General features: G+C 45.1%; 1 protein-coding gene across 1 annotated transcript in view; it reads left to right on the top strand.

Moving 5' to 3' along the window:
* CASQ2 (calsequestrin 2) overlaps positions 1–22,337 on the top strand; it is a 107,471-nt gene that overhangs the window by 82,101 nt on the left and 3,033 nt on the right. Inside the window, exons 8-10 of the mRNA XM_077293554.1 lie at positions 2,382–2,436; positions 10,376–10,476; positions 13,178–13,252. Coding sequence (XP_077149669.1) covers positions 2,382–2,436; positions 10,376–10,476; positions 13,178–13,252 — 231 coding nt within the window. The remainder of the gene's footprint in view (positions 1–2,381; positions 2,437–10,375; positions 10,477–13,177; positions 13,253–22,337) is intronic.

Here is a 22,337-nt window from a genome sequence, read left to right as displayed (position 1 = left end):
TGAATATTATCCACCAATTATTGCACCTATTCCATAGTATGTCTCGTAATATAAATTGCACCCATGCACTATAGGCCTAGGCTCCTCTGCACTATCTACATAGCCCTCCGAGCATCAAAGTGATGAGTATCGGGGTATGCGTGCCCTAAAGAGGTCTGACCGACAGGAGCATGGTAATGCAGGTAAAGGAAGTCGATTACCTTGTGAAAAGCGGCGGTGACTCGACCCGGACGCGCGTTTCGCCTGTGGCTTCGTCTGTGGTTTTTCTGCGCAGCTTTACCCCTTTTTAAACTATCAATAATATAAAATGTATATGTTGTTTGAAGGATATATTGAATAAAGGAAATCCTTTTATTTACGGCTAAATGCTTCCATTCTTTCTATATTGGATGTGTGCTGTTTTTGAAGCATGCCATATTAATAGGCGACATACTTTTTGTGTTTTTTTTGAAGTATTTGTTATTCTCTGGAAATAGACATCGGATTACAGATATCAAGATGTAATTTTATTCAGCTTCATTTGACCTACATGCCCATGTAGGCAGGTTAAGCTGCTTACAGAAGACAAGACATGTCCTCCTAGCATTTCCTGGTGCTTGAATAATCCATCTTGTCCTCCATAGACTGCATGTATTTATTGTCAAAGGAAGCAAACCTGCTAAAGATCATTAGCAAGCCACCGCCAGGCTTCACTTTAGGAATCCCCGAACCCCCGCTGTCCTTCAATGTAGACACCGCGGAGCCCCCTCCAGACTTCACTATAGACATCACCGTGATTCCGCCAGGCTTCACTGTAGACATCACAGAGCCCCCACCATGCTTCACTGTAAACAACCATACTTCACTGCTGTGCTCTAGTCATCACCGAGTCCCTACCGTGCTTCACTTTAGACATCACCGAGCCCCCGCCGTGCTTCACTGTAGACATCACTGAGCCCCCGCAGTGCTTCGCTGTAAACGACATTGAGCCACTGCCATACTTCACTGTAGACATCACCAAGCTCCCGCCATGCTTCACTGTAGATATCACCAAGCTCCCGCCATGCTTCACTGTAGGCATCACTGAGCCCTGCAGTGCTTCACTGTAAACAACATTGAGCCACTGCCATACTTTACTGTAGACATCACCGAGATCCCGCCATGCTTCACTGTAGACATCACCAAGCTCCCGCCATGCTTCACTGTAAACATCACCGAGCTCCCGCCATGCTTCACTGTAGACATCACCGAGGTCCCACCATGCTTCAATGTAGACATCACCAAGCTCCCGCCATGCTTCACTGTAGACATTAACGAGCCCCACAGTGCTTCACTGTTAACAACATTGAGCCCCCACCGTCCTTCCCTGTAGACATCACCGAGCCCCTGCCGTGCTTCACTATAGACATCACCGAGCCCCCGCCGTGCTTCACTGTAGACATCACTGAGCCCCCACCGTGCTTCACTGTAGACATCACCGAGCCCTCATCGTCCTTCAATGTAGACATCACCGAGCCCCGCAGTGCTTCACTGTAAACAACATTGAGCCCCCGCTGTCCTTCCCTCTAGACATCACCGAGCCCCCGCCGTCCTTCACTGTAGACATCACAAGCCCCCGCTGTGCTTCACTGTAGACATCACCGAGCCCCTGCCGTGCTTCACTATAGACATCACCGAGCCTCCACCGTGCTTCACTGTAGACATCACCGAGACCCCGCCCTGCTTCACTGTAGACATCACCGAGTCCGTGTCGTCCTTCACTGTAGACTTCACTGAGCCCCCGCCGTGCTTCACTGTAGACATCACCGAACCCTCATCTTCCTTCAATGTAGACATCACTGAGCCCCGCAGTGCTTCACTGTAAGCAACATTGAGTCCCTGCCGTCCTTCCCTGTAGACATCACTGAGCCCCCGCTGTGCTTCACTGTAGACATCACCGAGCCCTCCTCTTCCTTCAATGTAGACATCACCGAGCCCTGCAGTGCTTCACTGTAAACAACATTGAGTCCCCACCGTCCTTCCCTGTAGACATCACTGAGCCCCCGCCATCCTTCACTGTAGACATCACGAGCCCCCGCTGTGCTTCGCTGTAGACATCACCGCCCCCCTGCCGTGCTTCACTGTAGACATCACCGAGCCCCCGCCGTGCTTCACTGTAGACATCACCGAGCCCCCGCCGTGCTTCACTGTAGACATCACCGAGCCCCCACCCTGCTTCACTGTAGACATCACTGAGCCCGTGTCGTCCTTCACTGTAGACATCACCGAGCCCCTGCAGTGCTTCACTGTAAACAACATTGAGCCCCCGTCATCCTTCCCTGTAGACACCAATGAGCCCCCGCCATCCTTCATTGTAGACATTCATTCATTCACGCAGCACTGGTGTCTGTGGTTTATTACAGGAGGATGATCAGGATGGAATTCATATTGTTGCTTTCGCTGAGGAGGAAGATCCAGGTGAGACATTGCTACAAAATTATGGATGTGCTTGTGGTGGTGATGATGATAATGATGACCAGGATAGTGGTGGTGGTAATGATGATAGTAGTAGGGGTGGTGATGACAGTGAAAATGGTGATGATGATACAGGAATAGTGGTCATGATGATGATTTGGATAGTAGTGATGATAAATTGGATAGTGATGTTGGTGATGGCAATGACAATCGGGATAGTGGTGGTGATGATTGGGATAGTAGTGGTGAGGATTGAGATGATGGTGGTGATGATTGAGATAGTAGTTGTAGTGATGATTGAGATAGTGGTGGTGGTGATGATCGAGATGGTTTTGATCATCAGTACAGTGGTGGTGATGATCGGGGGACAGTGATGGTGGTGATGATTGATATAATGGTGATGATAATTGGAATAGTGGTGTTGGTGATGATCGGTATAGTGGTGGTTGTGATGATCGGTATGGTGGTGGGGATGACCAGGATAGTGGCGATTGTGATGATCGAGATAGTGATAGTTGTAATGATCAGGATAGTATTTGTTGTGATGTTTGGGATGTTGGTGGTGATGATGGTGATTGGGATAGTGATGGCAATGACGATCGGGAAAGTGGTGAGAATGATGACTGGGATAGGGGTAGTGATGATTGTGATAGTGGTGGTAATGCTGATCATAATGATGGTGGTGATGATCATCTGGATATTAGTTGTGGTGATTATTGAGATAGTGGTGATGATCGAGATAGTGGTGGTGGTGAAGATTGAGATGGTGATGGTGACGATTGAGATAGTGGTGGTGTTGATTGAGATAGTGGTGGTGTTGATTATATAGTGGTGATGATAATTGGAATAGTGGTGGTGTTGATGATCAGGGTGGTGGTGGTTGTAATGGATAAGATAGTGGTGGTGGTGGTGATGATCGGTGTCACAGAAAATATTAAAAATTCTTGAAGTCACTGATATCCCCCCTCCCTCAGGGGAAGCCCTTTTGTCTACAAAAATTGCATGTTGAAGTCAGGTGGTGCTGGGTCACTGCAGATACAATAAGCCAGCTCAGACAGTATATCTCCATAAGAAAGCATAGAATATTGGAACTTGTACACATTTGATGTTAATGAGATTCACATTTTCAGCACGGGCTAGCTAGGCAAAAATATACATATTTTCTCATTACTATAACCGCCACCAAGAGGCCCCAAATCTATACAGGCCATATAACCACTAGCAGCTAGGCCATATTTGGTCTTTAAACATAGATAAAATCCTGATGCAAAAGATGACATCACTCTCAAACTTCTGCGGTTGTCGTATGAGGAGTTATTGCATAATTTGGGATTTCCTAAAATCATGAAGGGCTAAGACCAGCCCACAACCTGGCCCATGTGAGGTCATCCAAAGATCACAGTGGGTGGTACTCATGACCTTCTCGGCCTATTGTGAATTTGTGTGATTAACACATTCTTGACAGATTATTCCCTGACATTCGGGATAGTGCTGTGGTGATGATCAGGATAGTGGTGATTGTAATTCTTGGGATAGTGGTGGTGGTGATGATCGGGATAGTGTTGGTGGTGATGATCGGGATAGTGTTGGTGGTGATGATCGGGATAGTGGAGGTTGTGATGATTGGTATAGGGGTGGTTGTGATTATCAGGAAGTAGTGGTGGTAATGATCGACATAGTGGTGGTTGTGATTATCAGGAAGTAGTGGTGGTAATGATCGGCATAGTGGTGGTTGTGATGATCAAGAGAGTGGTGGTTGTTATGATCAGGATAGTGGTGGATGTGATGGTCCGGATAGTGGTGATGATGATGATTGGTAAAGTGGTGGTTGTGATGATCGGGATAGTGGTGGTGATGATGATCGAGATAGTGGTGGGGATGATCAGGATAGTGGTAGTGGTAATGATCAGTATAGTGGTGGCTGTGATGATCGAGATAGTAGTGGTGGTTGTGATGATCAGGTTAGTGGTGGCAATGATTGAGATAGTGGAGATGATGATCGGGATAGGGGTGGTGATGATGATTGAGTTAGTGGTGATGCTGATTGGGATAGTGGTTGTTGTGATGATCAGGATTGTGATGGTGATTGAGATTGTGCTGGTTGCGATGATTGGAGTAATACAGGTGATGATGATCGGGACAGTGATGGTTGTGATGATCCGGAATACAGGTGATGATGATCAGAATAGTGATGCTTGTGATGCTTGTGATTATCGGGATAGTGATGATGATGATTGAGATAATGCTGGTGATGATGATCGGGACAGTAATAATAATTGGGAGATTGGTGATGATCAGGATAGTGATGGTTGTGATGACCAAGGCAGTGATGTTGTTGATGATTTAGAATAGTGATCGTTGTGATGTTTGGGATAGTGGTGATGATGATCGGAATTGTGGTTGTGATGATTGTCACAGCTCCCAGGTATTTATGCTGCGAGGAGAGCTGCATCCAGCAGCAATGGAGCTGAGGTAAAATGCCGGGTACAAACTTGATCACAAACAGGACCTTAGACATGTGACCAGAGTGGGAGGAGATCAGGGGGGGCGGACCCATACGTCGGGGAACAGAGAAGGGATAACACCAGAGAGTTTTCAAACAAGCAAAGATCATAACCAGGAGATCACAAGGTACTAAAAAGGGGAGAGACGTGGGAATTATCAGATGCAAAGCCAGAGGTCAGAAATCCAGAATAGCAAACAGAGAACCGCACGGAAAGCAAAGTAAACACAGTGCAGACCGAACGTACACTCCAGGAGTCAGACACACAAACCAAAACAGAAGGTATGGCTGACAAGGCACGCCAGCTGGGAGCAAGTATAAATACCCCTCCCATCTGAAAAAGAGGTCAACCATATTAACCCTGCTTGAACAGGACATTAACCATGTCCTAACCATGACAATGATCAGTTTACTGGTGTTGGTGATGATCAGAATAGTGATGGTTGTGATAATTGGGATATTGGTGGTGATAATGATCGAGATAGCGGTGAAGATGATTGAGATAGCGCTGTTTGTGATGATCGGAACAGTGGTGATGATGATCATCAGGATAGTGGTGGTAGTGATGATCGGGATAGTAGTGGTTGTGCTGATCGGGGTAGTGGTAGTGATAATGATCGAGATAGTTGTTGTGATGATCGGCATAGTGCTGGTTGTGATGATCGGAATAGTGGTGGTGATGATTATCAGGATAGTGGTGGTAGTTTTGATCTGGATAGTGATGTTGTGATGACCGGGAGAGTGGTGGTGGTGATAATCGGTATAGTGATGGTCGGGATGATTGGGATAGTGGTGGTGATGATCGAGATACTGGTGATCATGATCGGAAAAGTGGTGGTTGTGATGATGAGGACAGTGATGATGTTGATTGGGATAGTGGTGGTGATGATTATCGGGACAGTACTGGTGATGATGATCAGGATGATGGTGATGATCAGGTTAGTGGTGGTTGTGATGTTCGGGATAGTGGTTATGATGATCGAGGCAGTGGTGGTGATAAAGTGATGTTTGTGATGATCAGGACAGCGGTGATGATGATTCGAATAGTGGTGGTGCTGACCGGAACAGTACTGATGATGAGGATCAGGATAGTGGTGATGATCAGGATAGTGATGGTTGTGAGGATCAGGATAGTGGTGTTGGTGATGATCAGAATAGTGAAGGTTGTGATGATCGGGATACTGTTGGTGATAATGATCTGGATAGTGATGGTTGTGATAGTGGTAGTGGTGATGATCGAGATAGTGGGGATGATGATCGAGATAGTGGTTGTGATGATCGGAATAGTGCTGCTTGTGATCATCAGAATAGTGGTGGTGATGATGATCAGGATAGTGGTGGTAGTGATGATATGGATAGTGATGTTGTGATGATCGATATAGTGGTAGTCGGGATGATCGGTATAGTGGTGGTAGGGATGATAGGAAAAATGGTGGTGATGACCGAGATAGTGGTGATCATGATCGGAAAAGTGGTGGTTGTGATGATCAGGATAGTGATGATGATTGGGATAGTGGTGGTGATGATTATCAGGACAGTACTGGTGATGGATGGTGGTGATGATCGGGCTAGTGTTGGTGGTGATGATTGGGATAGTGGTGATGATGATAAGGACAGTGATGGTGATAAAGGGATATTGGTGTTTTTGATGATCAGGACAGTAGTGATGATGATTCGGATACTGGTGATGATCGGGATACTGATGGTTGTGATGATCATGACAGTGGGGGTGATGATCAGGATTGTGGTTGTGATGATCGGAATAGTGGTGGTTGTGATGATTGGGATACTGGTGGTGATGATGAACGGGATGATGATGATGTTGAGGATAGTAATAGCAATGATGATCCAAATAGTTGTGGCGATAATCGGGATAGTAGTGGCAATGATCAGGATAGTGGTGGTGGTGATCAGGATAGTGGTGGTGGTGATAATGATTAGAATAGTGTTGGTGGTGATGATGATCCGGGTGGTGATGATGTTCAGGATAGTTATGGTGATAATGATCATGATAGTGGTGTTAATGATCGGAATACTGGTGATGATGATCAGGATATTGGTGGTGATGATCGAGATAGTAGTGGTGGTGGTGATCAGGATAGTGGTGGTGATAATGATAGGGATAGTGGTGGTGTGATGATCGGAATAGTGGTGGTGATGATAAGGATAGCCGTATTGATGATGATCGGGAGCTTGGTGATTATGACTGTGTTTTTTACCTTGATGGTAATTCTGGATTAAAGATGATAATTTCTTTTATATTTTGATCATATATTTATTATAATAAGTATTATAAAACTGCCAGATAACATGATGGGAATAATAGCTAGTGTGAAGCTTATGATAATGACTATGAGAGGTATGGCAATGCTTAGTGAGCGTGAAAATAATTAGTATGATCATGAGGGTGATGAGCATTGTGATGCTGATGGTGATGATCATAATGATGATGTGGCGATGAGTGTTGTGATGATGGGTGTAAAGGGATGACACCTGAGAGACCACGCAGAGTCCCTCCACTGCCACCAATTGTCAAAGATCGCAGCGATGGCAGCCATAACTGAATTAACCTACTATACTGTTATATTTGTGTCACGAACAGCCCTCTGCTGCACCCTATCATCTGGACAATTGTGCAATTGACCAATAATCAACAGATGAGGCTGCGGTTGTTTCCACTATAGCTGGTTATCGGGAAACTAACAGTGAGCATATGACATACATGACTTTGATTCCAACGCATGGAATATGTGTATATAATCCCGGTATGGTAACTGCTAACTCCATGATAACCATAGAACTACACACTGCCATCACCATTTATTTTTATACACTCTGACTGGATGCCTGACAGGTAGCATATGACTTTCCGGAGCGTGGTTTACAGAACAAAAGGAACAGAACTATTACATTTTATATTTAATCCAGAACAATAGGCAGTGTTTATAAAAAATATACAGAAGATTTTACAAGGGGGGGAAAAACAATACAGCATATACAGTTACATAAAATACACAGGATTAACAAAAGAAACTTACTACGCTGATCACAAAAATTATTCTGCTTAGCGAAGGAGAGCACTTCAATTAGAAACTTCCAGTGAACGCAACTGTGCATACACTGATGTGTCTCTCTACAGATCATAATTCGCCTTGACCTTTTATTAGAACCTAAGTTACGACCACACACCCTCCTTGATGACCTCAAGTGGTTGGTTGGTTGGTTGGTTGTGGGATGTTCTCAGCCCTTCAGGATTTTATTAAATTCCCAACATTAACAAGATCTTCTCAAGTTCGAGATTGTTGCTATATTTTTTATTGGGATTTTACAATTCCATAGACAGTAAACATGACAGGGCTGGTGTCAGCAATCTGACCACTATTGATATGGGGCTTATAGGCAGGTGTCACAGTTATGAAAAAAATAGGTGTATTCTGCCCTGATTAGTCCTGAAGGTGAAAATGTATATCCCATCATTATCTGATCTATTCAAACCCCAATATGCATAACTTTCCCTAGTGGCTAGTCACAGGTGTCACATTTCCCCTGAAGGGAACAAAAGTTTCCTTCCACTTAAGGATGTCTTTCTTGTGGACAAAGGAGACTTTTTCACTTCTCTATCTACATGTACCTTGTATTATCTGGACCTCCGAAAAGATCTTTCCTGTATATTACCTGTACTCTGCCACCAAAAACCTCCCACAAACTGGACAGGCTACAGAATGTATTGTTTTAAAATTATTAATTACCTCAATGGGACCACACGAGACCTGCATCAACCCCTATGGGAGTTTTGATTGATTCTTCTTCTGGGTGCGCCGGAAACACTACTGAAGGCATAGTTGCTGCTTGCTATATAGTATATATAAAAAAAAAATTTTTTTACTATTTGTGGAACGACATTTGATTTGCTTTAGATAGGAGGCATTACTACAACAATTTTGTGCATTTAAATTAAGTTTTAATTTTTGATATACCGTATTTTCCGGCATATAAGACGACTGGGCGTATAAGACGACCCCCCAACTTTTCCAGTTAAAATATAAAATCTTCTTAAAAGTCGGGGGTCTTCTTATACGCCGTATGTCATCTTATAGGGCCGGTGACTATGTGCCTTTTGGCGTGGGGAGTGGTCAAGATGACTAAGACAGGGGGCGTCTCACAGTAAAGTGTGAGTGGAGTATATCCCCCTATTACCTCAATGCGGCAGCGTGGGGGTCTCTGTGCTGGGAGCGGCAGCTCCTCTTCGTGCCGTGGGTGCTCTGTGCTGTGGGTGCTCTGTGCTGTGGGTGCTCTGTGCCGTGGGTGCTCTGTGCCGTGGGTGCTCTGTGCCGTGGGTGCTGTGGGGCGGCGGCGGCGCATCTTCTTGCAGCGTCGGGGCTTCTCCGGCATCTCCTCCAGGCCCGGAGGCAGTCCGGCAGCCCCCTGAGACGAGATCTGAATCTGAGCAGTGGCCATTTTCCCGGAGGCTGCGATGCGGTGGCCTCCGGGAAAATGGCCGCTGGGGGCGGCGCATGCTCAGATTCAGATCTCGTCTCCCGAGACCTCGGGAGACGAGATCTGAATCTGAGCAGCGGCCATTTTCCTGGAGGCCACCGCATCAAAGCAATGGGGCTGGCAGTGCCTCCGGGCCTGGAGGAGATGCAAGAGAAGCCCCGACACTGCAAGAAGATGCGTCGCCGCCGCCGCCCCACAGCACCCACGGCACGAAGATGCGCCACCGCCCCACAGCACAGAGCACCTACGGCACGAAGAGGAGCTGCCGCTCCCAGCACAGAGACCCCCACGCTGCCGCAATGAGGTAATAGGGGGATATACTCCACTCACACTTTACTGTGAGACGCCCCCTGTCTTAGTCATCGGGACCACTCCCTCCCACCCACCATATGCACATTTTATCTGTACCCGGCGTATAAGACGACCCCCGACTTTTAAGAAGATTTTGAGGGGTTAAAAAGTCGTCTTATACGCCGGAAAATACGGTAAATAAAATATATATTTTAAAACAATACATTCTGTAGCCTGTCCAGTATGTGGGAGATTTTTGGTGGTAGATATTGACGAATGTGTTTTGAATTGGTTATATGGACTATAATGTATACATATTACCTGTACTCTGTAGGGAGTGTTCGCTTCAAAGGGAACTTGAAAGGTTAATTTTCCTATCCTAGTTTGTTTCCTCACTCCCTGACTAGACGTAATTTACCCACTTCACCATGTCCACTGCGCAGTTCTACATCAAGGAGTTTAAGAATGTCAGCACTTTATCCTACTGGAAATTCTATGAGAGAGAGGAGGGGTGAATGCCTCCTCACTAGAGTGGCTTTATGGATCTTAATATTTTCTATGATAATGGGGTGATGAGTGTTGTGATGATGAGGGGTCATCCTCTCTTCTGGTTCTTCTCTCCAATGTGGTTTCCCTGCTCGTCGACATCAGACGGTTATGAGTTTATCCAGATCCTGAAGGAAGTTGCCAGAGAGAACACGGAGAATCCGGACCTGAGCATCGTGTGGATTGACCCGGATGACTTCCCTCTGGTGACGTTACTCTCTATTACTCTACAGTACCTGGTATGAGTTTGTGACATAGTTGTGCAGTGTCTCCTCCAGACAAATCATCAGGTGAAGGATGTAATATCCTTCATATCCTTTTACATCTAATAACCCAATGAATAGAAGGGGTTCTGCACACAACGCCTTTTTCAGGAGGGTTCCACCTGGAGAGCACCTGAAAAAGCACTGCAAAAAATGATCATTGTGCACAGCAATGTGAAGACGAGTGTACATGTGTGCCGTCATCTGTCACTTCAGCGGTGGAAACCTTCAAGTGGTTAAAAGAAGTAACTTGTTTTTTCTTCGGGAAGTTTTGTTTGGAAGCCGCCTGTAACGGGGTCTACCGCGCTGGAGTACCTCTTTAGGTACCACCCCGTGTTTCAGGAGGTCCACTCTGCTTTGGCTGGAGTCTGAATGAAGGACACTGGCTGGAATTGCTTGGTTACATGGGCGCATATAAAAGATAACTGCTTCTCCATGTATTTCCAGTGTGACAACACTTTACTCACAGGACACAGAATATATCACACTGTTACAGAGGGCGGGCCAATTGAAAAGCGGCAGGCCAGACATACATTACAATAGCCGCAGGTGGCCGGAGCCTGCTGATATTTACTGTGGGAATTACAAAGGTGGGAGAGGTCAGAAGGAGGATATCTTGTCCTCTATGCCCAGGGGCGCAGCCTGTGGGCTGATGCATTAGGGACATACATCTCACATGGAACCTATTATACATACATATAACTGCACAACATATTCTTGGTGCTGCGGGGTTCCGTAACACCGCCCGCTCTATGTGCCTGAAAGTAAAAGGCAAAGATGCCGGCAGCTAAGCTGCCAGAGAAATAGCTGAGACGATGACAGCGTGGGCGCTTCAGGAAGACGATTGCTGGCATCTCAACCCCTTAACGTTCTATGACAGAAATATCCGCCCTGAAGTGTGTCAGGGATGTTGGAGTGGGCTTAGGAGCTGCACCTGCCGGCTACATTACATATCTGGCCCAGGCCTGTAATTAACCTCTTAATTGCCACAGCCAATTGTTGACAGCGGCATCAAGAGCAGCGATCTGTCCCGGACACTTGTTCTCGAGTTCAGTGGCCCCCTGTGACACACACCCCTCTTCTACACAGTCAACAATGAAAAATACACAAAAAATAAAAAATCAACATGTGCAGAAAAGCCCGGTCTATCCAAATCTAAAATTAATTACCGTATTCTGATCTCTAAAACCTAAAGAGAGAAAATCAAACTGCCAGGATTGCAGGTTTCTGGTTGCTACAACTCCACAAAACAAGGCAATAAGAATCGGTCAGAGCATCGTATCTACCCCACAATGATGGCAATAAAATCACCAGGTCACCACGCAGGAAACAAGCCCTCCTCCATTCCAATCTATCCTCTACAGCAGGGGTGGAGAATCTTTTTTCTGCCAAGGGCCATTTGGATATTTATACCATCCTTCGGGGGCCATACAAAATCCGCCCACAAAGTACATCCTGACTCTGGCACTGGTGTCGGGACGTTATCTTTCATTGTATGCCCTTCAAGGTTCAGGAGCGAACACTGCGTGTGTGTGCTAACAAAGCAAAAAGAAATGAATGAGCTGGTTGTAATCAAAATACACCTCCCTGCCCAAGAAAGCGGTCCCTGAGAATCTGCTCGGGGGCCTGATAAAAGGTCATCGAGGGCCGTAAATGGCCCTGGGGCCTGAGGTTCCCCACCCCTGCTCTACAGCTTCCACTGTCCACTCCACACACCTATGTTCCAGGCTCCTTTGTCTTCTCCATCTTCCTTATTGTCTACTCTTCCAGGCTCATGCATCCCTCTCCACATTTCAATTTCATCCTCTAGACTCCTATGTCCTCTACTTCAGATTCCTTTTGCCCTCTCCAAATTTCTTGCCCCCCTCCACACTCTTCTGTTACTTTATTTATATTACTCTGTCCCTTCCTTCAGACTCTTCTGTTTCCTCCAGACTCCTCTGTCCTTCAGATCTTGTCCTTTCCAAAAAAAACCTCTATCCCTCTAGATTTATCTGTCCTCCAGATACCTCTGTCTTCTTCCACACCTCTTTTCTCCTTCAGATGCTTCTCTCCAGATTCCTGTCTTTTTAAAACTTCTCTTTAATCCTCTAAGCTCTCCTGTTTCTTTCTGAATTCTCTGTGCTCTGTCATCTCCACACTTTTCTGTTTCTTCCTCCACTCCTTCCCAAGAATCCACTGTCCTCTGCAGATATCTATCCTCTGCGCCCTCTACTAGACCGTTACATATCTTTCAGAGATATCTGTCCCTATAGACTACTTTATCTCCTCCAGACTCCTCTGTCATCTCCAGAATCCCATCTTCTCCAGTCTTCTCTATTGCCTCCCATCAGACCCTTTTCTCCCATTGAGAAACACCTATCCGCCTCACTTTGAACTCACTGTTCCCTCATCTGAACTTCAAGATCTCTTCCAGACTTTTATGCCCTCTTCATACTCCACTGAGTTCCTCCAGACTTTGCTTTACCTTTCTCCAAACTGCTGTGACGCCTCCAGATCCTAATGTCCTCTCCATAGTCTTCTGCATGTCCTCTCCTCTGTTTCTTCACAGTGTCTTTCTTATTGTTTCATACATCTGACATCTTAATTTTCACTTCCACCATGTCTATCGGGCTATTAATAACCTGAAATCTTCTCCCCACAGTTGGTGACATACTGGGAAAAGACTTTCAATATCGACCTGTTCAGACCACAAATTGGAGTCGTTAATGTGACAGATGTGAGTATTGAGACTGAATGATACATGTGCTGCACCTTTATAGACAAGATACAAAGTACAGGGCAAGGTCTTAAGCAGGTGTTGGAAAATGCTACAGAGTCAGAAGCTTCAGATATAGAAGGATTATGTATCTGGTTACTGCCCATCATCTCAATCATCAGCATCCAGTGACTCCCCGTCGCCTCCATCATCAGTATCTTGTGACCTCCCGTCACCTACATAATCAGTATGAAGACACAGGGGTTTGTGGGTGCTCTAGTCCGCTAGTCGAAGCCACATGGACCAGGGATCATCTCACCGAATGCCCGCTCTCTGTTCCCGGTGGCATAATACTACTCAGAGAACACAGGGTGAGGGTAAAACAGTGTGGCAATACTTTATTGAACCACAAAACAGACAATAACATATGGAACAGTCACAGGAAAATACACAAGTTGGTACAAATTACAGAGTCTCACCCTTCCGCTGACTCGCCAGGATACGAGCAACTGTGACTTTAGAGCTTCCAGGGCCAACTACCTCACCTGTGGCATGCACAGAGAGGAGGTAACAACAAGCTTGGAGGGTCATAACCTGGCTTCTCCAAACATCTCCATGGAGCCAGGTGACATGTGGGTCCCAATCTTGACTTTCCCAAATGTATCCATGTGGCTCAGGTGACCGGTGGGTCCAAATCCTGACTACCCCAAATGTATCCATGGGTTCAGTGATGGTCAATGGAGATATCTGTATTATTTCAGCCAGAGCTCTGATCCCCTAAGCTGGCATCCTGTAGAATGTCAAATCTTTATCTCTTGGCTGTCTAGATGTGTATTGTTGGAGTCATATCCCACTTATATCTCACAAATTTTATCCTTCTAGCCAGAATTCAGAAGTCAAGAGGAATAGTTTGCATAGTTTTTACTCCTATGTTTTGCAAGCTGGCCTGGACAATGTGTAATCACTATATCAGCAAACATCATTGTTCAATTACCCTGCATTTCTGTCATCCAGGATAACAACACAATATGTTACTACAACCGTCAACTTAAAAGTCAATATTACAGGTTTATACAAACAAAAGTCAGTGTTTTCTTGACTGACCAAAGAACAAACATAAATTCAAAAGTCAACATAAAGATAATAGTGATGAGCGAATATACTCGTTGCTTGGGTTTTCTCGAGCACGCTCGGGTGTTCTCCAAGTATTTGTTAGTGTTCGGAGATGACGTTTTCATTGCCTCAGCTGAATGATCGCCTGTCGCTCCATCATCATTATCTGGTTCCTGGCCATCGCCTCCATCACCAGTATTTGGTGACCACTGTTTACCTCCATCATCAGTATTTGCTGAATGCCCGGAGCTTCCGTCATCAGTATCTGGTGACCACCTGTTACCTCCATCACTTCTCATCATTTGTACACAGGTTATGGAGGAACTCAGCAGGAGGTTGTTCCAAACCTCTTGGAGGACTTCCCCCAGATTTTCTGTGTATGAGGCTTGTGCGGATCCTTCATGTGATCCCAGACAGACTGGTTGATGTGAGATCAGGGGTCTTTGGGGCCGGATCATCATTTCCAGGAGTCCTCCGTCTTCTAAACGATTGAAGATATAATGTAACTCTGTACATGGTTGCCTAGCAGGAATTCCACAAACAGTTTTTGTGCTGGCTACTGTGAATATCAGATCCCAATGATGCCCTGGCCTTCACCCTTTAACCCCCGTACAGGAATGTGGACTTTAGCAGTCTCCCTCCATTGCATCTTCATAGTAGTCACTGGTTGTTGGATCAGGCTGTCAGGAATGGTTGGTTCTAGAGTCAGAACCAGGAGGGCAGACATGGAACAAAATCAAACAACACAAGAATACCCAAGAAATGGGCCAAAGTCAGAACAGAAATAACACAGTCACATGAAATATTTTGAAGTTTGAAGGAAGTGGTGTCATGGCGGTAACTTTCATGCCCTCTCATCGCTGCCTTATTCACCATAAAAAGGAAATAGTGATGCGCACACCTTAGAATGCAAATTATTTTAGAAGAAAGATACTTTTATTAACACTACATACTGTACATAAAATCACTAAAACCAAGTAGAAAACCTAAAACCCATATAATAAGGTACAAAACATGGGTCACAATCATGGTGAATATTGGGTTGTAATATGAAATGCATATAATCAGTACAACTCCTAGCAATGGTGGACTAGATATACATAAAGAAAATAGCTGTAAGGGGCGCAATAAGGGACAAAAAGAAAGCATTTAGAGAATTAAAGGAAGTAGGTAGTGAGGAGGCATTAAATAAATACGGAAAATTACATAAATTCTGTAAAAAGCAAATCAAGGCAGCAAAGATTGAGACAGAGAGACTCATTGCCAGAGAGAGTAAAAATAATCCCCCACACACATACATATACAGTACTGTATCTATCTTACAGAGTCTCCTCTACTATGTGTATCGCCGTCCCTTATTGCACAGTGCCCTCTCTTGTTAAGTACAGCTCTGTCCCTTACATATCGGATTATTTGGAGCCCTGTGGTTTATTACATACCATCCTGTTTTGTTAGATATATAATGCAATGATGGCTGATGGTACATGGGAAAGCTTCTTCCCTAATGGAGGAGCCGATGGACCGGTCGTGTGGTCACCGGTTGCTCCATCAGAAGTCATTCCACATCTAACAAGAGAGGACTGTGATGGGGTCTGTGACAGAGCAGGCAGGGACAGCAGGCTGAGGAACAATCCAACAACTTTTAGGGTATGTGCACACGATGCTGATTTTTCTGCTGCAGAAACGCTGCAGAACTGCACTGTGATTTACAGTACAATGTAAATCAATGTGAAAAAAAACATGAGCAGAAACGCTGCAGATTTCAAAGAAGTGCATGTCACTTCTTTTGTGCGTTTCTGCAGCGTTTCTGCACCCCTCCATTAATAGAAATCTGCAGTGGTAAAATCTGCACAAAAACTTCACAAAAAACGCATAAAAAACGCACAAAAAAACGCACTAAAAACGCATAAAAATGCATAAAAAACGCACCTGCGGATTCTGCCAGGAGATGCAGATTTAGTGCAGAAAATTCTGCACCACATTCCACAACGTGTGCACATAGCCTTATTGAGACGAGGAAATGATAACACCAAACGTAGATGCCTTAGAGTCTGCAAGTCGGCCACACAAAAGGGACAAATCCGGGGGAGCAACCCACTAATCTGACGCCAAGGAATATGCAACAACAGCAATCTCATGACACAGCATCAACTAACTGAACGTGTGGCTTATTGTCCTACCACTCTTGGTATCAGCCCCCTTGTTGGGCCGAGATACTGACACCCACCCACTTCAAACATAGCTCCGAGGAGGAAGAAGGTTCCGGAAGCCCAGTCTCAACCTCTCTGCAGAGGGGAACAAATACAAATGTGCCCCCACCAGATACAGGACAAGGAATGCGAATGGAGGCCTCATTACAGTTTGGTCCATGTAAACAGGCTGGGCTTTACTCTCTGTTACAAGGACTATGTAATAAAAGAGGGCGCTGTGAATAACAAAAACAACACTATGTAAGAGACAGTGCTGTACATAACAGCAGAAAAAGCTATATAATAAGGGACAGCACCATATATAACTAGAGAGGATGGTACGTAATAAGGGATGGTGTTATACCTAATAAAACGATGGCACTATACATAATAAGTGAGTATATATTTTCTACAACCCCTGGCAAAAATTATGGAATCACCGGCCTTGGAAGGATGTTCATTCAGTTTTTTAATTTTGTAGATAAAAAGCAGATCACAGACATGGCACAAAATTAAAGTAATTTCAAATGGCAACTTTCTGGCTTTAAGAAACACTAAAAGAAATCAAGAACAAAAAATGTGGCAGTCAGTAATGGTTACTTTTTTGGAACAAGCAGAGGGGAAAAATTACGGACTCAATTCTGAGGAAAAAGTTAATGAATCACCCTCTAAATTTCAATTCCCAAAAATAACACCTGCATCAAATTAGATCTGCTCGTTAGTCTGCATCTAAAAAGGAGTGATCACACCTTGGAGAGCTGTTGCACCAATGGACTGACATGAATCATGGCTCCAACACGAGAGATGTCAATTGAAATAAAGGATTATCAAACTCTTAAAAGAGGGTAAATCATCACACAATGTTGTAAAAGATGTTGGTTGTTCACAGTCAGCTGTGTCTAAAATCTGGACCAAATACAAACAACATGGGAAGGTTGTTAAAGGCAAACATACTGGTAGACCAAGGAAGACATCAAAGCATCAAGACCGGAAACTTAAAGCAGCATGTCTCCAAAACAGGAAATGCACAACAAAACAAATGAGGAACGAATGGGAGGAAACTGGAGTCAACGTCTGTGACCGAACTGTAAGAAACCGCCTAAAGGAAATGGGATTTACATACAGAAAAGCTAAACGAAAGCCATCATTAACACCTAAACAGAAAAAAACAAGGTTACAATGAGCTAAGGAAAAGCAATCGTGGACTGTGGATGACTGGATGAAAGTCATATTCAGTGATGAATCGCGGATCTGCATTGGGCAAGGTGATGATGCTGGAACTTTTGTTTGGTGCCGTTCCAATGAGATTTATACAGATGACTGCCTGAAGAGAACATGCAAATTTCCACAGTCATTGATGATATGGGGCTGCATGTCAGGTAAAGGCACTGGGGAGACGGCTGTCATTACATCTTCAATAAATGCACAAGTTTATGTTGATATTTTGGACACTTTTCTTATCCCATCGATTGAAAGGATGTTTGGGGATGATGAAATCATTTTTCAAGATGATAATGCATCCTGTCATAGAGCAAAAACTGTGCAAACATTCCTTGAAAAAAGCCACATAACGTCAATGTCATGGCCTGCAAATAGTCTGGAGCTCAAACCAAATGAGAATCATTGGTGGAAGTTGGAGAAAATGGTCCATGACAAGGCTCCAACCTGCAAAGCTGATCTGGCCACAGCAATCAGAGAAAGTAGGAGCCAGATTGATGAAGAGACCTGTGTGACCCTCAATAAGTCCAGGCCCCAGAGACTGCAAGCTGTTAGAAAAGCCAGAGGTGGTGCAACAAAATACTACTGATGTGTTGGAGGGTTTTTTGTTTGTTTGTTTTTCACGATTCCATAATTTTTTCCCACATAATTGAGAGTCCATTATTTTCCCCCTCTGCTTGTTCTAAAAAAGTAACCATTACTGACTACCACATTTTTTGTTCTTGATTTCTATTAGTGTCTATTAAAGCCAGAGAGTTGCCATTTGAAATTACTTTAGTTTTGTGCCATGTCTGTGATCTGCTCTTTATCTACAAAATTAAACAACTGAATGAACATCTTCCAAGGCCGGTGATTCTATAATTTTTGTCAGAGGTTGTATCAGCCCGGAAGTTGCACATGGGACGTACTTGGACATTCCAACATGACAACGATCCAAAATACAAGGCCAAGTAGGCCTGTCATTGGCTACAGCAGAACAAAGTGAAGGTTCTGGAGTGGCCATCTCAGTCTCCTGACCTCAATATCATTGAGCCGCTCTGGGGAGATCTCACGCATGCAGTTCATGCTAGACAGCCCAGGAATTTACAGGAACTGGAGGCTTTTTGCCAAGAAGAGTGGGCAGCTTTACTGTGGAGAAACGGGGTCAGTGGGTACTCTCGTCTGCTGGCCTGGCTGTCTTTAGCAAGACTTCATGGACCAGGGCTCATACAGATGAATGCCCGCTGTATCTCCCGGTGGACAATACACTACACAGACAACACAGGGTTAAGGTAAAACAGTGTGGCAATACTTTATTGAACCACAACACACAATAGCAAACAGAACAATCTCAGCAATTACCCCAATATAATGCACATTACAGGGTCTCACTGTTCCAATGTCTCACCGGGATAATGGTAGATGTTATATCAGAGCTCCCAGGGCCGCTATTACACCTGTGATACACAGAGAAGAGGTAACGACAAGCATAGGGAGATGACCAACAACTGTCCATAGAGTCCATACAAGGTCCATAGCCAGTTGACACGAGAGTCACCACCTGGCTTATCTGACCATCTCCATGGAACCAGGCGACCAGCGGATCCCAACCCTGGCTTTCTCCAAACAGATCCATGGTTCAGAGATTCTCACTGGGTCAGATCTGTGTCCTTCCAACCGGAGCTGAAAACCCCTAGGTTGTTTCCTATAGAATCATAGATCAGTGTCCCTCGTGATGGTGCCATGATGAATTGGCTGCAGTCCTTTCTCTTGTCTGTTGGGTGGTTTGCAGAATGTCTGGCTGGTAGCTCTGTGTTACTTCAGTCTCCCAGGATGTGATCTCTGCGTCTTTCTATGCCCAAGGCATGTAAGCCACTCCCAGAATCACCCAGGGTCTCCCAGTCCATCATCAAGATAAGGTAAACAATGGTGATGGGATCAAGGTAGCACTGTTATCATATAAGCTTAACACACCCTATGTACAGTCACTATTACAGACTTACACAGTATGTTAGATAGTATATCAGTGGGCAAGTCTGTCTTCTTGACCCACCAGACATAAACACTTAAATTCACAAGCCAATATACAGACAAAAAGCCAGTTCTTTTGGTTTGCAAAAACATGGTTGTCTGGGAAATTAAGATACAATCTGGTTTCTTCACATTTACCATCTGAGAAAATAAAGAACCACATCCACAACTACCCCAAAAAACTTCAAGCTGTCATTGATATTAGAGGGGGCAATACACGGTATTAAGAAATGGGGTATGTGCACTTTTGATCAGGGTAATTTGGATATTTTGGGTTGTCATTATGATTTAAAAAGAGAAAACACAGTAGGTTGACAATAAATGGCTTCACCCAACCACTAGCCACGAGTGGAGAGAAAGTTTTGGTGTTATCATTCATATTCTCTGAAAAAAGGCCAAGAAAGCAAAAACTCTGCCGGGGTATGTAAACTTTTGAGCACAACTGTATGCTATAATGTGGCTCTGTTCGTGGTCTCATTAAGTCTTAATAAGGTGTCCACATACAGGCTTTGCGCTGGCTATGATATCAGATCCAGGGGTGCCCTGGTCTTCACCTTCAAAGGGAATCTGTCACCCCATTTTTTGCCTATAAGCTGCGGCCACCGCCATCAGGGGCTTATCTACAGGATTCTGTAATGCATTCTGTAAGGCTGTAGATAAGCCCCCGATGTATCCTGAAATATGAGAAAAAGAGGTTAGATTATACTCACCCAGGGGCGGTCCAGTGCGGTCCGGTCCGATGGATGTCACGGTCCGGGTCCAGTGCCTCCCATCTTCATGCGATGACGTCCTCTTCTTTGCTTCCTGCTGCGGCTCCTGCGCAGGTGTACTGATTTCCCCTTTTGAGGGCAGTGTAAAGTACTGCAGTGCGCAGGCGCTGGGCCTCTCTGACCTTCCTCGGTGCCTGTGCACTGCTGTACTTTGCTATGCCCTCAACAGGACAGATAAAGTACGCCTGCGCAGGAGCCGCGGCAGGAAGCAAAGAAGAGGACGTCATCGCATGAAGATAGGAGGCACTGGACCCAGACCGTGACGCCCATCGGATCGGACAGCCCCTGGGTGAGTATAATCTAATCTCTTTTTCTCCTCTTTCAGGATACATCGGGGGCTTATCTACAGCATTGCAGAATGCATTACAGAATGCTGGAGATAAGTCCCTGATGGCGGTGGCCACAGCTTATAGGCAAAAAATGGGGTGACAGATTCCCTTTAAGTTCTGTACAGGAATATGGACTTATATGGGTACCTAAGTTGAGTCCTTAGATTAGTCGCTCATTGACGGGACAGTCTGGCAGGGATGGTCAGGTCGCCAGGTCAGAACCAGGAGGGCAGACAAGGAACAAAATTGAAAGGCAGAAGAATATTCTGGAAATGGGCAGAGGTCAGAACAGGAATCACATAGACTTAACAGGGGCAGCAATAGAAACGTGACCCATGGCTAGTAAACTGTAACTGGCAACTCCCAGTGGTAACCGCGTAATTTTAGTAGGATGTGGTGCTGTCTCATTGGCCAAAGCAGGGAGATAATTAGTCCAGAATAAATATGCCAGCACCGGGTGATGGAAGCAAAAGTTTCAGGAGCAGGTCCAGGAGGAGGTGATACAGAAATGCTTCTCACCTTGTGATTCTCTTCTGTAGTTCTCTCATGTGGTTCTTATATGTGGCTCTCTCCTGTGATTGTCCCCTGTGGTTCTCTCTTATGTTTCCTGTGTTTCTCCACTGTAGTTTCTCCTGTGCTTTCTTCCTGTGGTTCTTCCTGTGGTTCTCTATTGTATTTCTTCCTTGTGGTTCTCTCCTGTGTTTCTTCCTGTGGTTCTTCCTGTGGTTCTCTATTGTATTTCTTCCTTGTGGCTCTCTCCTGTGTTTCTCTCCTGTGTTTCTCCCTTGTGGTTCTCCCTTGTGGTTCTCTCCTGTGTTTCTCCCTTGTGGTTCTCCCTTGTGGTTCTCCCCTGTGTTTCTCCCTTGTGGTTCTCCCTTGTGGTTCTCTCCTGTGTTTCTTCCTGTGGTTCTTCCTGTGGTTCTCTATTGTATTTCTTCCTTGTGGCTCTCTCCTGTGTTTCTCCCCTGTGTTTCTCCCCTGTGTTTCTCCCTTGTGGTTCTGCCCTGTAGTTCCTCCTGTGTTTCTCTCCTGTGTTTCTGCCCTGTAGTTCCTCCTGTGTTTCTCCCGTGTTTCTCCCTTGTGGTTCTTTCCTGTGTTTCTCCCTTGTGGTTCTTTCCTGTGTTTCTCCCTTGTGGTTCTTTCCTGTGTTTCTCCCCTGTGTTTCTCCCTTTTGGTTCTGTCCTGTGTTTCTCCCTTGTGGTTCTTTCCTGTGTTTCTCCCGTGTTTCTCCCTTGTGGTTCTCTCCTGTGTTTCTCCCCTGTGTTTCTCCCTTTTGGTTCTGTCCTGTGTTTCTCCCTTGTGGTTCTTTCCTGTGTTTCTCCCGTGTTTCTCCCTTGTGGTTCTCTCCTGTGTTTCTCCCCTGTGTTTCTCCCTTTTGGTTCTGTCCTGTGTTTCTCCCTTGTGGTTCTCTCCTGTGGCTCTCTCCTGTGTTTCTCCAATGTGTTTCTCCCTTGTGGTTCTTTCCTGTGTTTCTCCC

The sequence above is a fragment of the Ranitomeya variabilis genome, chromosome 3 (genome assembly GCF_051348905.1).
Source record: "Ranitomeya variabilis isolate aRanVar5 chromosome 3, aRanVar5.hap1, whole genome shotgun sequence".
NCBI lineage: Eukaryota > Metazoa > Chordata > Amphibia > Anura > Dendrobatidae > Ranitomeya > Ranitomeya variabilis.
This window is presented reverse-complemented; position numbering and strand designations above follow the sequence as displayed.